This window comes from Panthera leo, chromosome D1, assembly GCF_018350215.1.
Source record: "Panthera leo isolate Ple1 chromosome D1, P.leo_Ple1_pat1.1, whole genome shotgun sequence".
Lineage (NCBI taxonomy): Eukaryota > Metazoa > Chordata > Mammalia > Carnivora > Felidae > Panthera > Panthera leo.
In genome coordinates, this window is record NC_056688.1 from 1,784,945 (window position 1) to 1,800,147 (window position 15,203).

Below are 15,203 nucleotides of genomic sequence, written 5' to 3' on the forward strand. Positions count from 1 at the left end.
GGCAAGATTTCCTTCGTTTTGATGGCTGAGTAATACTCCATTGTGTCTCTGTGTGTGTGTGTGTGTGTGTATACACACCACGTCTTCTTTATCCATTCATCTGTCCATGGAGAAATGGGCTCTTTCCATAATTTGGCTACTGTTGATAGTGCTGCTATAAACATTGGGGTACATGTACCCCATTGAATCTGTATTTTTGTATCCTTTGTGTAAATACCCAGTAGTGCAATTGCTGGGTCATAGGGTAGTTTATTTTTAATTTTTTGAGGAACTTCCATACTGCTTTCCAGAGTGGCTGCACCAGTTTGCATTCCCACCAGCAGTTCAAGAGAGATCCTCTTTCTCTGCATGTTCGCCAACATCTATTGTTGCCTGAGTTGTTAATGTTAGCCGTTCTGACAGGTGTCAGGTGGTATCTCATTGTGGTTTTGATTTGTATTTCCTGTATGATGAGTGATGTTGAGCATTTTTTCATGTGTCAGTTGGTGATCTGGATGTCTTCTTTGGAGAAGTGTCTATTTGTGTCTTTTGCCCATTTCTTCACTGGATTATTTTTTTTTTGGGTGTTGAGTTTGATAAGTTCTGTATAGATTTTGGATACTAACTGTTTATCAGATACGTCGTTTGCAAATATCTTCTCCCATTCTGTAGGCTGCTTTATAGTTTTGCTGTTTCCTTCACTGTATAGAAGCTTTTTATCTTGATGATGTCCCAATAGTTCATGTTTGCTTTTGTTTCCCTTGCCTCCAGAGTCATGTTAAGTAAGAACTTGCTGAGGCCAACGTCAGAGAGGTTTTTGCCTGCTGGATTCCTGTCTCATATTTAGGTCCTTCATCCATTTTGAGGTTTTTTTTGTGTATGGTGTAAGAAAGTGGTCCAGGTTCATTCTTCTGCATGTCGCTATCCAGTTTTCCCAGCACCACTTGCTGAAGAGACTGTCTTTATTCTGTTGGATATTCTTTCCTGCTTTGTCAAAGATTAGTTGGACATACTGTTGTGGGTCCATTTCGGGTTCTCTATTGTGTTCCATTGATCTGAGGGTCTGTTCTTGTGCCAGTACTATACTTTCTTGATGATTACAGCTTTGTAGTATAGCTTGAAGTCTGGGATTGTGATACCTCCTGCTTTGGTTTTCTTTTTCAAGATCGCTTTGGGTATTCGGGGTCTTTTCTGGTTCCATACAGATTTTAGGATTGATTGTTCTAGCTCTGTGAAGAATGCAGGTGTTATTTTGTTAGGGATTGCATTGAATGTGTAGATTGCTTTGGATAGTGTAGACATTTAACAATATTTGTACTTCCTATCCATGAGCATGGAATGTTTTCCCATTTTTTTGTGTCCTCTTCAACTTCTCTCATAAGTGTTCTGTAGTTTTCAGAGTACAGATCTTCTACCTCTTTGGATAGGTTTGTTCCTAGATATCTTATGGTTTTTGGTGCAGTTGCAAATGGGATCAATTCCTTGGTTATTTTATTGATTCATTTTTTTTGCTGCTTCATTATTAGTGTATAAAAATGCAACTGGTTTCTGTACGTTGATTTTATATCCTGAAATTTTGTTGAGTTCATGTATTCTAGCAATTTTTTTTTTTTGTGGAGTCTTTTGGGTTTTCTACGTAGAGTATCATGTCATCTACAAATAGTGAAAGTTTGACTTCTTTGGCGATTTGGATGCCTTGTTGTTGTTGTTGTCTAATTGCTGAGGCTAGGACTTCCAGTACTATGGTAGATTGTAACTTGGGAGTGGACATCCTTGTCTTGTTCCTGACAATGGCTCTCACTTTTTCCCCATTGAAGGTGATACAAGCTGTGGGTCTTTCACATATGGCCTTTATGATGTTGATATATGTCCCATCTATCCCTGCGTTGTTGAGGGTTTTATCAAAAAAAGATGCTATATTTTGTCAAATGCTTTTTCTGCATCTATTGACAGGATCATATGGTTTTTATCAATCCTTTATTGTGGTATATCACATTGATTGATTTGCAAATATTGAACCACCCCAGCAGCCCAGGAATAGATCGCACTTGACCATGGTGAATAATTTATTTAATCTGTTGGATTTGATTTGCTAGTATCTTGTTGAGAATTTGTTACGGTAGTCTTAAGACACTTTAATTCTCTGACCTACACTATCTTGAGCTGCTTACCTAAAAATCTTGAATAGTGGAATCTCTCATGTTTCTAGTAAAACCATCTTGCTGTTACATTTCACTGTCAATAAGTACCAGCATATATTTCATGCTAAAAACAATGTCAAGTTAATACTACAGTAGAAAAAGGGTGATGAGTTATTTACAATGTTATTAAAAACATCTGTTTATTCAAAAAAATTAATGAGTATCTAGTATATGTATCAAGCATAGGACTAGATAAGACTTTAAGAGGTGGACATTAATCGGATAGTCTGTTTCCTTGGGGAGGGATTTGCCTAATGGAGAAAAATGAGATGTAGAAAAATAAACAGGATGAAAAGAGTGTTACCACCCTCCAGAAGAGTTCAAAAAGTTGATAACACTTAGTTCTGAATTTGAAGCATGAATAGAAGTTTGACGTGCACAGAAGACAATGTAGGGCTTTCCGATATTCTATACGATTTTTTCAGTTTTTTTTTCTTGTATGTCATTGTTTCTATGAAAAATGTAAACATATAAAAAAGTAGAGGAAATAGGTAGCATTGAAAGTACTTTTTGAAAGTATCTAATTGTTAACCTGAAGTTGACTTAGTAGTCATTGTAGAAGATTGTAGAATGACAGAGAAGTGGAGATCTCACTTGAGTTTTCTCAAGGTGTCTCTTTCCTGTCTGTAAGGATGAGATGGAGGGATAGGGATTTGTGAGGAGAAGACGCACATGAATGGGTTCCTGGAGGCCTCGGGGAGAGGACCATTCCTTCCAGCCCTCAGTCTGACAGATCGGTCTCCTCCTTGCTAGTATAACTGCGTGCATTCAACTCCAAGCCCCTTGGAGGGCAGGACCACATTTTATTGTATCCCCAGAACCGAGTACCGTCATGGAGTAATGAATGAATGAGAGTTTATGTACTGCCTTAAATACCTGCTGCCTCCCTTGTAGCAACTTTTCAGCAGATATGTTATTTCATTCATATAAAATATACAGAGCCTAATAAGGCTCTCTAGGACAAATACTTTGAGGTCATCCACTTGTATGCTGTTGATGTTAGAAACAGAAATAGAACACTGGATGGGACAGATTGGTATGTAGGGGTTTTGTGACTATAGATACAATGACCAGATAAGATGGTCAAGCCATAGACTGGATATACCAAAGATTCAGTTAGAAAATAAACTGATTGTTTTGAGGTCAGGTCCCTGTTACAGTTGGAAATTTTTTTTATGTGTTGAGACTTCCTTCCTTCTTATTTTGTACTTTGTTCACTGTGTTCACGTTCTGAGAGCTAGACTGTCATGAGTACTCCAACCAAATGCTGATTTGATTTATAACTAGCGTTTTTCTTTCTTCTATTAATTCAGCAAATTAGACAATGCAGAAATAAATATATTGGCTTTAAAGTGTAGAACTCTTAGTATGGCTGAGGCAGCTGGATTTCTCCTCATCTTTTCCTTTTTCCTGGTCTTCCTCCCATTTATACAATCTTGTAGAAACATTTCTTTTGCAGGCAGAGTGATCTTGAAAAAAATGCAAATTGGATCTTTTTACTCTCTTATTTAAAACACCTTATAAGTAGTGAAAATAAAATTTGCACCCTTTCCATGGCCTGTGCAGTTGTGTATATTCTGGCCCTTGCCCATCCCTTTGACTTCAGCTTACTCTCCTTTGCTTACTCAGGCATAAGCTGCTTTTAATTTCTTACCCACACTGGTGGCTTACATTTGCATATGCTACCCTCTCTGCATGCCCTGCAGATCTCATCCTTCAGGTGTCAGTTTCACTGTCCCCTTTTACAAAGAGGCTTAAGCTCTCTGAGTTACTCTCTTCTCCTCTGTAGCCTTTTTTTTTTTTTTTTTTACCGATAATTTTTTTTAGCGTTTATTTTTGAGAGTGAGGGAGAGAGAGAGGGGGAAAGAGAGAGCGCAAGAGAGCACATGGGTACACGTGCGCGCAAGCCGGTGGGGGGGAGGTTAAGAGAGAGAAGGAAACACAGAATCCAAAGCAGGCTTCAGGCTCTGAGCTATCAGCACAGAGCCCAACGTGGGGCTTGAACCCATGCACCATGAGATCATGACCTGAGCTGAAGTCGGACACTCAACCAACTGAGCCACCCAGGCACCTTGCTCCTCTGTAGCTTTTACCATAAGTTGTTGACCATGTTCTCTACTGGACTTGAGTGACAGGAACATAAGTTCTCTGTGAAATTCACCTGTTTTTTTTTTTTTTTTAAAAAGAAAACACCTAGCACCACATGGACATCCTAATTCATAATTGGGTCTCAGTAAATACTTAGAGATTGAATGAGTGAGAACCTTTACCCCTTTTAACCTCTGGCAGTTACACAGGGGTCAGGGGCCCACAGATCAAAGTCATGTACACACTGCACCCCAAAGTTTCATTTTAAAAGTCTGTGTAAAGAGCTAACTTCAGATGTTTTTTTGTGTTAAGTTCACTTTTACGAGCCTTTAATGTCCAGGGTCCTTGATCGAGCCCTTACCGCTAGCTTCCTCTTTATCAGGAAGAGATTATGAGGGACTGTTACTTTCAGACCAGTGATGTACTTTTATATTCTTCAGACTTAGGAAGTAAAGTATATATCTAGTTAAGGACTCTAGCACTTGAAGCTAGAAATAGACAATTGCATTTTTATGACTACATCTTAATTTCAAAATTTATATGTATAAACTGAATCAAATGTAAACTTTCTACACCTTAAATGGAGGGATATATTTAAAGATCATAATTGAAAAGATGTGTGAATGTAAATCTGTGGGTTTCCATGATAATATTTATTTTTTGTCTGTCCATGGATTTTAATCAACAGAATGACTATGTGGTTGAAACCAGTTTGGTTGGGACTGTGATGAATGGTTTGTCACATCTTCGTGGATGCAAAAATCATGAGCAGTTTGTTATTAGTCTCATACGGGGGCTTGGTGGAAACCTGAACATGAAATCCCGCCTGGAGTTCACCAAAGAGGTGATGCATATTTAACACATGTGTTCAGTCAGTGTTTTCTTTAATTTTCATCGACTCCTACTTGTCAAAATATAGTGATTTGTAGCTGTACTAAGCCTATTACTTTTGAAATGAAGCATTCAATAGAATAATAATGCATTTATCGATATGTACATGTAAACACATATACTTACTTTCTCCTTTGAACTAGTTTATGATATTTTATGATTTTATTAAAATTCTATAAAGTAATGTTTTAACAGGCTATAGTTTGGACCATATCTTTATTGTTAGACATGTTTGAGGCTACTTAGCCATATGACTAAATATAATTATTTAAATCATTTTTAATTGTAGAATAATACATATTTTTAATCATGTGCTTAACCAGAACAGTTTTGGCAGTTAAAAATGCCAGGATGGATTCAGCATATTTTCCTTAATAAATTTAAAGGTATATTTCAGAGCCACTGTCCTCCTCTCCCTCTGCCCCTTCCCCACTCACACTCTCTATTTCTCAAAAATAAACATAAAAAAAACCCACGTCATTTAAAAGTTGAATGTATTTATATCTTGGTGTATGTGCAGACTAGATGACTTATATTTTTTGCCTCAGTGATGATTTAGAGAATAATAATTGACATAAAATGTTATCTTAAATCTCAAAGATATTTGGTAGCAAATTTTTGTTGTTAAACTAAGATGACTGACTTTGGGACATTTACTTTGAAGAACTAAAATTTCACATACTCGTGGCTCACTTTGGCAGCACTTGTGCCAAAATTTCACATAGCTTTTGGAGTATCTATCACAACTTTTTCCTCTTAAGGTTTTTACTTGGGCACGAGAGTCTCCTCCAGACCCTCACAAACCAATGGATACCTACTATGACTCAGGTCGGGGACGACTAGCATCTTATGTGCTGAAGAAGCCGGAAAACTTGACTGCCGATGATTTCAGCAACAGCCAAACTCTCCCCGTCATTCAGATTCCTGACATGCAGCGAGGCCTGGATTATTTCAAACCCTGGTTAAGTTCTGATACTAAACAGCCATTTATTCTTGTAGGACCAGAAGGATGTGGCAAAGGGTAAGAGCAGAAAAATGTTGACTGAAGTGCATATTGTGGATTTGTACTCCTCTCCTCACGTGAAATCGTTTCACAGCCCTGTTACCTTTCTTTTGGTTAAAGTAGTGTTTACATTTTAATGGAGGACTCTTTCCATTGTCACTACTAGTAGAAATAATACGACTTTAGATTAGATTAGAGAAGAATATATCTTTTTTTTCCTGCCAGGTTATGTATTTTCTAGGGGAAAGAGAACGATCTGGGAAGATACTCTTCAAAAGAAAATGAGCATACAATCACCACAAAAACTGAACCCCTTCGATATATTTACACATTATTATTTGCTTTAGTTATAAACAATGAATCTTGAAGTTAGCTTTCTACTTAAAAATAGCTTTTATATCAGTGTAATTCAGCTGTTTTTCGTGTCTACTGAGTGTAGTTTCTGAAAGGAAAAGAGACATGGCTTATTAGGTTCACATTTTTAGTAGGAATTTAAAAATTCTATAAAATCATTGTACTTTTTTTTTTTTAACTCTTCAACTATAGGGAACCAGTTGGTATCTTTTGTATGTACTTTATCAAATTAAATTATTTCTGTAAACTTTGTTTTTTCTGAAGGAGTTTCAAGGGTGCTTTAACATACAAATGTATTTTTTTATATTGTAAAAATTAGAAAGTTGCCTGTTTGTTAAGCCACATCCGTGTTTACCACTTTCCCTGTAAACATCATCATATATAATTTAGAAACTTCAATATTTATAAAAAGAGGAATTTTAGGTGGAATATAAGCGGCATGTTATATTTGAACACGTTCAACACACAAACGCAAATGTCCTTCCTCTCCCAGGATGCTGCTGAGACACGCCTTTTCCCAGCTCCGGTCCACTCAGATCGCCACCGTTCACTGTAGCGCGCAGACCACGCCTCGACACCTCCTGCAGAAGCTGAGCCAGACTTGCCTGGTGATCAGTACCAACACCGGTCGAGTGTACAGACCAAAAGACTGTGAAAGACTTGTTTTGTACTTGAAAGATCTCAACCTGCCTAAGCTGGATAAGTGGGGGACCAGTACTTTGGTTGCTTTCCTACAACAGGTGGGTCTTATTGCTTGAATGTTAGGATATAACTGGAAACAACTTAATTTCATTACCTTTCCTTAGAAAACCCGCTTTCCTCCTCAGGGCCGGTTTTGTCCAGTATGTTAATGGAAACTCAACCCCTGACGCATGTAGCGATCTTGTTCCAGGGCGGTCTTTTTTCTTTTTAAAGTTTTTATTTTTAAGTAATATCTCCAACCAACGCAGAGCTTGAACTCAGGACCTGAGATCAAGAGTCTCGTGCTGCACCAACTGAGCCAGCCAGGCGCCCCTAGAAAGCTACTTTCTTCGACCTTCTTCCTTGTAAAAGTTAGTATTACGTGGAGGTGATACATGACAGGAAGAGTGAAAACAGCCTTACCCTATGCTTATTACCTGTCCTTTATTCCTAAATAGCAGGGAAGCAGAAGCTGGGGTGGATGTGGGATTTAGGGGGAGTTGTGGCTTCATTTTTCTCGTAATTCCTTCTTCAGAGAACAGGTAGACTCGTGCCCCACTCTGGCTTCTTCAGCTCATGGCTCTCCGTCTTTACCTGTGGAATGGCAAAGGTTGGAGACCATATGTTCTGTCAGTGTGGTTTCCATCACATTAGAAGCCCTAAGGTCTACATTAGAGTTTATTCTGTTTCTGTGGGTTCAAATTTAGCTTTACTATGTAACCGTAGAATATGATACAAAATTTATAGAAGAAAACCAAAATATTTTCCTTATGTTTTTCCTGATTTCTTTTACTTTTTTCCCGATAATTGCTGGTAGATTTATACTGTCATCTGGTTTTTAATGTTTATTAGGAAAAACATTTTTAAAATGAGGCTCATTCAGCTAACATTAATTGAATACAGAGTCTTCAAGAGTATTATTCTTCAAGCTTAAATTCTTGAGTTGGATAGAGGATGATGGCTGCATTTAGAAACACTTGAATTTCATGCAAAAATATTTTCTATCAGAATTAGAAAAATCCTAAGCATAAAACATTTAAAATACATTTGTTTTCAAATAGGTATTGACATATCAAGGATTTTATGATGAAAATTTGGAATGGGTTGGTTTAGAAAATATTCACATTGTGGCTTCCATGTCACCTGGAGGAAGACTGGGAAGACATAAGCTTACCACCCGATTTACTTCTATTGTCCGTCTCTGTGCTGTGGAGTATGTATCTCTTTGTTTTTCATTGTTTTTCCTTTGGGGAGCTGTCTTATATATTTGAATTTTATTGAAGGTATCCATTAATGATATTTCCTCAAAATGAAGAATATAAAAATACTCAGAACTTAAGTTCTGATATTTTTTTCCCCTGTCCTTCCTAAACTGAAGGTGTTAATCAGCTCTTCGTAAATATTAGGAATAAAACACAACTGTTTTGTATCATTTCTGTTCTAAAATATCATATCAGTGTTAGGAATTTGAATGGTCGATTTTAGAATTAAATATTTTACGGGTTTCATAAAACAAAAGCAGTACCCATTTTATGCAGAGTGCACGAGGTGGAGTCGGTCACGTTCGCCGTGGCGGCATTAACCCTGATGCGTGCATCCAGTGCCATGGCCCATCGTTGTCGCAGGGACTTGCGGGCTGTATGGTTACAGCACTTGTCCTGTGTTCCATTGGACCTACACAATCTTATTTTCATGCTAATTGAAACTATAACCATCTATAACATTCTACTTTCAGAAGTGTTAAAGCCATCAGTTAAGCTGTAATGAGATAGATTTCGGTTTGAGAGAAACGGGTTGATTTCATTTGTGTGAATAGTTCTACTTTGATGGTTCTGAGGTGGATTAGTGCTCTATGGGTAGGCTCTACTCGACTCAAAATACTTTTTTTCTTGAGAAAAATATACCTTTTTGTCTTTTCTAAAGATCATGGTTTTCAAACAATTGTGTTTCTAAGTAATTTCACTGGGATCTTCTGGTAGGACCCTCTGTTTCAGAGCAGATACGTAGAGGGGTCTAATGTGGTTAAAGTCAGAGTAGGGACCATGAGCCTGTCCTTAGTCCCCGGGGAAACCTCTGGTGTCTAAATCTCAGGGCAGCACATTGGGAAAACCACTGCTGTAAGTGAACATTAAAATAATTTAGAACGTTGATTCTTCTAAAATAATTTTCTGATATTTCCTTTTTCAGTTACCCAGAAAGAGAGCAATTACAGACAATCTATGGAGCATATTTGGAACCAGTTCTATATAAAAATCTGAAGAATCATCCTATTTGGGGTTCTTCATCAAAAATCTATCTCTTAGCAGGGTCTATGGTACAAGTGTATGAACAGGTATATATATTCATTTATGTTGTTCTTACCATGTCTATTGGTTCCCGTCCCAAAGGACTGCTTTTAGTGCTGGCTTATGTCGACACTTCAGCTTTCTTTCCCTCTTCTTTACTAGACTTTTCTACTTGGGGAGTGGGCTCTGTGAGGTCATGTGCTCCGTGTGCTTTCTTCACTATTGACTCCCCTGGCACGGTTTCTAATAGTCAGTATTGAATGAATGGATCAATGGAAGATGGTTGGTTATTCTGTTACCTGCTAAAATTTAGCATGTTTAGAATGTTCTTCTTCTTTCCCAAACTACATCTTTCTCCTGACTTCCATCAGTTTCTGTCTTCTAGGCTTCAAACCCGGAGTAGTCTTTGAGGTTTCTTTCTTTCTTGTTGCCTGTGAGGAAATGTCTCAAGTGTGTTTCCTCGGCAAAGTGGGGACAGTGCTAAAAACAGGCGTTGCGGATGCAGAAGACGTCTGTTGAGTACCTCCTTTTCTAGCACTGATCCTAAGGGGGTGCAGAGATGACGGAGTCTCTGTTCTCTGGTAGCTCACAGACCAGTGAGGGGCCCAGTCACGTATGTGAACTATTAATACAGTGTGATGAGTGTAACAGTGACAAAATGCGCAACTTGCAGAGACTGTAGAAGAAGTTGTGTAGAACTTTGTTGTGTGTGGTAGTTGTTAAGGAGAGCGGAAGTATGATGTGAGTTTTGAAAAGTGAACAGAAATTCAACGTGGCTGGAGAGGAAGGATCTTCCTAGGAAAAGGGACCGGCGTGTGAAAGTGAGGGTGGTATGTGTGGAAGGTGCCCCGTGTAGTTTGGAGTAGAAGTGGGGAAGTAGAGTCAGCGAGCAAGGGTTCCTTCGTTTCGATTCTGAGTGAATGGAGACGTTACGTGACCAAGGCCAGAATGAGAGCAGTGGCCCTGTGGGTGGGGGAGGGAAGGCACCGGTCCCGGCGGGTTGTGCATCAGGCAGTGACACTGTGGTCCCTTAGAAGTTCAGTGACTCTGTGAGCAGAAGGCAGCTCTGGAGTTCCCACTGCCGGGAGCTGTGTTTTCCGGGACCTGTAGGGCCGTGGCATCGCAGCCCCTGTGCACAAAGCTTAGGTTTGCCTTCCTCAGGCCCCTTTCCTTGGCATGGCTCTTTGCCTCTCATGTTATTTTTTCTGTGGTCAGCCTTTGCAGTTTGCTGAAGACTTTGAACAGCCCCTGTTGGATGTTTTTAAATGCATAAAATATTAAGATAACTATGGAAATCAGTTCTATTGAAATACAGTTTCTACTGACTAGTACAAATAGGGCATTCCTGTGAGTCTACAGTGACTGAAAAGCTTATAGCATTATTACATATTTGGAAATATATTACAAATACTTACATATTACATATTTAGACAGCAGACAGATGGTTTACTGCACTGTCTTTTCCAGGTACGGGCCAGATTTACAGTTGATGATTATAGTCACTATTTGTTTACTCCGTGCATCCTTACCCAGTGGGTTCTTGGCTTATTCAGATACGATTTAGAAGGAGGTAAGTTTTCCTTTCATTATTTTAAATCACTTACCTTTCTCTGGAATGCCATAGCATATCTGTGTGTGCGCATGTGTGTGTTTATGTTATGTACTGTGTTTGTAATAGGTACGTTAAATGAGTGTTATAATTGATGACAGTATTCTAAAAATAACAATTAAAATTATGTTAATATTAAATTTAAACATTAATATTCAAATTAAACCTTAATATTGAAATAGAACATCGTGGCTTTTCTTCTAAACTTTATGATCGTCACTGTTAAAATTTGATTTGGGAAAAATAAAATCATTATTCGTGTTTGATACACTTTTTGGAATTAGTATTTTTATTGAACTAGGGATAATGATGTTTACTGTATTTTATAAATGATCAAAACAACTTTACCAACTTATTAACACATTAAATTTTAATTTTTTCTCCTTTTCTTCTTTGTATCTGACGCCAACGTGACGGTATGCAGATTCTCATTCCTTATTTCTTTCTAATACTGTGTTGAAACAGACTATTTGCAAGTCATTTGAACTTTCTTAGAACTAAAGAAAATGTTCTCTTTTTTAGGGTCCTCAAACCATCCACTAGATTATGTGTTAGAAATCATAGCGTATGAAGCACGGCGCTTATTTCGTGACAAAATTGTTGGTGCAAAGGAACTTCATTTATTTGACAGCATTTTAACATCAGTGTTTCAAGGAGATTGGGGCTCAGATATATTAGATAATATGGCAGGTAATCTTTGTGGAGTTTATGTGAATATATAAATGTTATGAGAACCGTACACTTATTTTTCTTACTAATAGCATGATTTCATATACTATACAAGTGAAAAGTTTGGATAATTTTAATGTTTTTTTTACTATAAGAAAATGCTCTTTTCCTTTTTGCTAGATTTCAATAATCATATGCTAAATAAAATATAATGACAATAATTGTTTTCTTGGATTTAGCCATAGTGTTTTATATTTTTAATTCAGAATTCTATTTCCTGAAGGATTTTTACTGACAAATGTTTTTCTCAAGCCATATGTGTAGGAAACTTTGAGACCATTGGGAAAATCTGTATTTTGATTATAGTTAAGCTTTGCATTCTCCTGGCTGTCACTGCTCACGACATCGTTAGCATAGAGCTTCTCTCGCGCTCTGGTTACTGGCTTCGCCCCTGGTAGGACAGGCTGCGTGTAGCGCCACTCCCCACGAGCAGCCCAGTTGCTTTGGCATCTGTTACCGCTTAATCACCAGGCTGCACTCTGAAGACTGCTCGGGGGGTGGTTTGTGTGATTGGAAAGCCATCACAGCAAAAGGGCTTTTGGTACCGTAACGTGGAGACCGTAACATGGAAGTATTTTCCAATAAACCCCTTTCAAGCTGCAAAATGAGTTTCTATCCCATTAGACTGTCTCATGTAGTACGTTCTACATGTACGTTACCAGATTTGATTGGTCCCAGGGTCATGGTTGCATACAGCCAAAGGGGATCTTGACTGTTAGGAAGATGTTGAGCCCGACAGAGGGAATTTTCTCGGAGCTGCTAGAGTTTCAGAATCAGGAAGTGAGTTGGAGAAGCGAGGCAGGTTGGCATGCCTGGTGGTAGTTGGAAGTTGGCTTGATTTTGAGTGTGGGTTTGTCAGGGCTTCCTGGAGTTCTCATTGTGTGGCATGGAGAGCTTTGTTTTCTAACCTGTGCGGTCTTTCTCAGTCTGAGAATTGGGTGTGTAGTGTCTCTTCTTGCAGAGAAAGGAACATGTCCTTTGGGCCTTAGATAGTGTCAGTGTCTTATTGGGTATCTGAATTCTCTAGCGTTTGTTATCTTTCAGAGCCTCCTTTGTAGGATTCAGTATATAATATATGCTTTTTTTCCCTCACCATTTTACTTTTCAAGGAAAGATTGCATTTTTAAAAAAATATAGCCTTGATATATGTTCTGTGTAGGCAAATAAGATTTTCACATAGTGGAGTATTAAGAAAAATTTAATCTTGGAGAGTTAAAAATAAATGAGATACATTCCTGTGCTCAAGAAACGTGTAATCTAGTGGTAGGTGCAGATGTGAAAGTCTTTGTTTACAATGGTAACTATTGATAGTGTGTTTAGACGCCATGAAAATTTGTGCAAGTAGTTAAACTTAATTATAATAGAGAATGAAGTGTTGTACGATTAATCTAACTTTTCTGAATATATTTGGGATAAATGCTAGATGGTAGATATATAGAAGAGGGAGAGGCTAATTCTTTTTTGAGGGAGCTACTTTCAAGCTTTTTAAAATGAATTTTTTTGGGACGTCTGGGAGGCTCAGCCTATTGGGTGGCTGACTCTTGATCTTGGCTCAGGTCATAATCTCATGATTCGTGGGTTCGAGCCTGGAGTTGGGCTCTGCACTGACAGTGCGGAGCCTGCTTGGGATTCTCTCTCTGTCTCTCTCTGCCTCTCTCTGCTCCTGCCCTGCTGGTGTGCTCTCTTTATCCCTGTCTCTCTCAAACAAAACAAACTTAAAAAGAAAAGAATTTTTTATCTTGTGATCATCATGGATTAACCTACAGTTGTAAGAATTTACACAGACCGAGCACACGTGCCTTCTACGTGGTCTCTCCACGGTAACAGCTGGCAGAATTACAGTAGAACATCTCGGACAGGGTGTTGGCATCGCTCTAGTTTTATACAGAATATCACCACAGAGATCTGTCGTGTCGCCCTTTTGTGGCCACATCTGCTGCTCTGCAAACCACCCTTCTGTTCTGTGTTTAATTTTGCCGTTTCTTACTTTCGATCACAATAATTCTCTGCAGACCTGTGCGGGTGGCTTGGGGTTTCAGTGGTTTGTTCCTTCTTAGTGCTGAGTAGGTGTTCAGGTACACTTCCATTTCCCAAACGCTTTACTTGTTGAAGGCCATCTGGGTTATGTTCGGTGTGTGTTAGACCGTTAGGAGGAAGGTGCTAGAACAACTCATGTAGGGATTTTTACGTGAAAATACATTGTTTGGGATAAGTGGTCATCCGTGCACTTGTGGGAGCGTCCGGTGTTTCTGTGCTCGGTGTTTGAAAACCACCGCCAACTCTTTCCTACAATGGCTGTGCCACTTCCCATTCCCATCAGCAGTATGGACGTAAGCCAGGTGCTGCACATCCTTGCCAGTGTTTGGGTGTGTCATCGCAGTCTGTGCTCTGCCGGCCGCCACTGCAGCTGGACGTTTTCTTGGGCTCCTTCGCCGCCTCTGTATCCTTTCAAGTGACATATCTCTGTGTGCGTCTTACTCACTTTCTCTTGGGATGGTTTATCTTTATTGTTGAGTTTTGAGCGTTCTTTGTATATTACAGACACTAGCTTTTCGTTAAATACATGGTTTGCAAACACATTCTCTTCCACTGTCACTTGTCTTTTCATCCTTTTAATAGGGTCTCCCACAGCTAAATATTTTAATTTTACGAAGTACAACTTGCTTTTTTTTTTAATGGTTATTTATTTCGAGAGAGAGACGGTGTGAGCAAGGGAGGAGCAGAGAGAGAGATGGAGACAGAGAATCCCAAGCAGGCTCCGAGCTGTCAGCACAGAGCCCAATGCGGGGCTCGAACTCGGGGAACTGTGAGATTGTTATCTGAGCCAAACCCAAGAGTCGGACACTTAACCGACTGAGTCACCCAGGCACCCTGTCTTATTAATTTTTTTTAAGGATCTTTTGGTGTCAAGTTTAAGAATTCCAACTGGTCCTATATCCTGAAGACTTTCTCCTATATTTTTTCCCTAAAAGTCTTACGGTTTTGTTCTAAGTCAGTGGTCCACTCTGAGTTAATTTCTGTATAAAGAGTGAGACGGGGTCACTTTACTTGCTGATGGATGTCCACCTGCTCCAGGGCCATTGATTGAAAAGGGAACTTTGCTCCCTTGACTTGGTTTTGCCCCTTTGTCCAAAACGGGTTTGTGTGACTACATTTCTAGGTTCTCTGTTTTTTTCCATCGATTTTATGTCTGTCCTTCCACCAGGACCCCGCTGTCTTGATTCCTGTCATATAATAAATCTTGAAATTGGGAAGACTCACTTCTACTTTCTTGTTCTTTTTTGGAGTTATTGTAGCTATTTAAGTTCCTTTGACTTTCTAGATCTATTTTAGGGTAATCTTACCTATAAATATGGTTGCTAAGCTTTTGATAGGAATTGCAT

At 38.8% G+C, this 15,203-nt stretch overlaps 1 protein-coding gene across 4 annotated transcripts in view; it reads left to right on the forward strand.

The window, feature by feature from the left end:
• Positions 1 to 15,203, forward strand: part of DYNC2H1 (dynein cytoplasmic 2 heavy chain 1) — a 342,439-nt gene that overhangs the window by 73,488 nt on the left and 253,748 nt on the right. For all 4 annotated transcript variants that reach the window (XR_006193953.1, XR_006193954.1, XM_042906646.1 and 1 more), the window contains exons 41-47: positions 4,957 to 5,112; positions 5,921 to 6,180; positions 7,010 to 7,256; positions 8,259 to 8,410; positions 9,385 to 9,529; positions 10,950 to 11,052; positions 11,614 to 11,781. Coding sequence is in view for 2 of the 4 variants with exons in the window: in XM_042906646.1 (XP_042762580.1) it covers positions 4,957 to 5,112; positions 5,921 to 6,180; positions 7,010 to 7,256; positions 8,259 to 8,410; positions 9,385 to 9,529; positions 10,950 to 11,052; positions 11,614 to 11,781 (1,231 nt within the window). In the remaining 2 variants the exon portion in view is untranslated. The remainder of the gene's footprint in view (positions 1 to 4,956; positions 5,113 to 5,920; positions 6,181 to 7,009; positions 7,257 to 8,258; positions 8,411 to 9,384; positions 9,530 to 10,949; positions 11,053 to 11,613; positions 11,782 to 15,203) is intronic.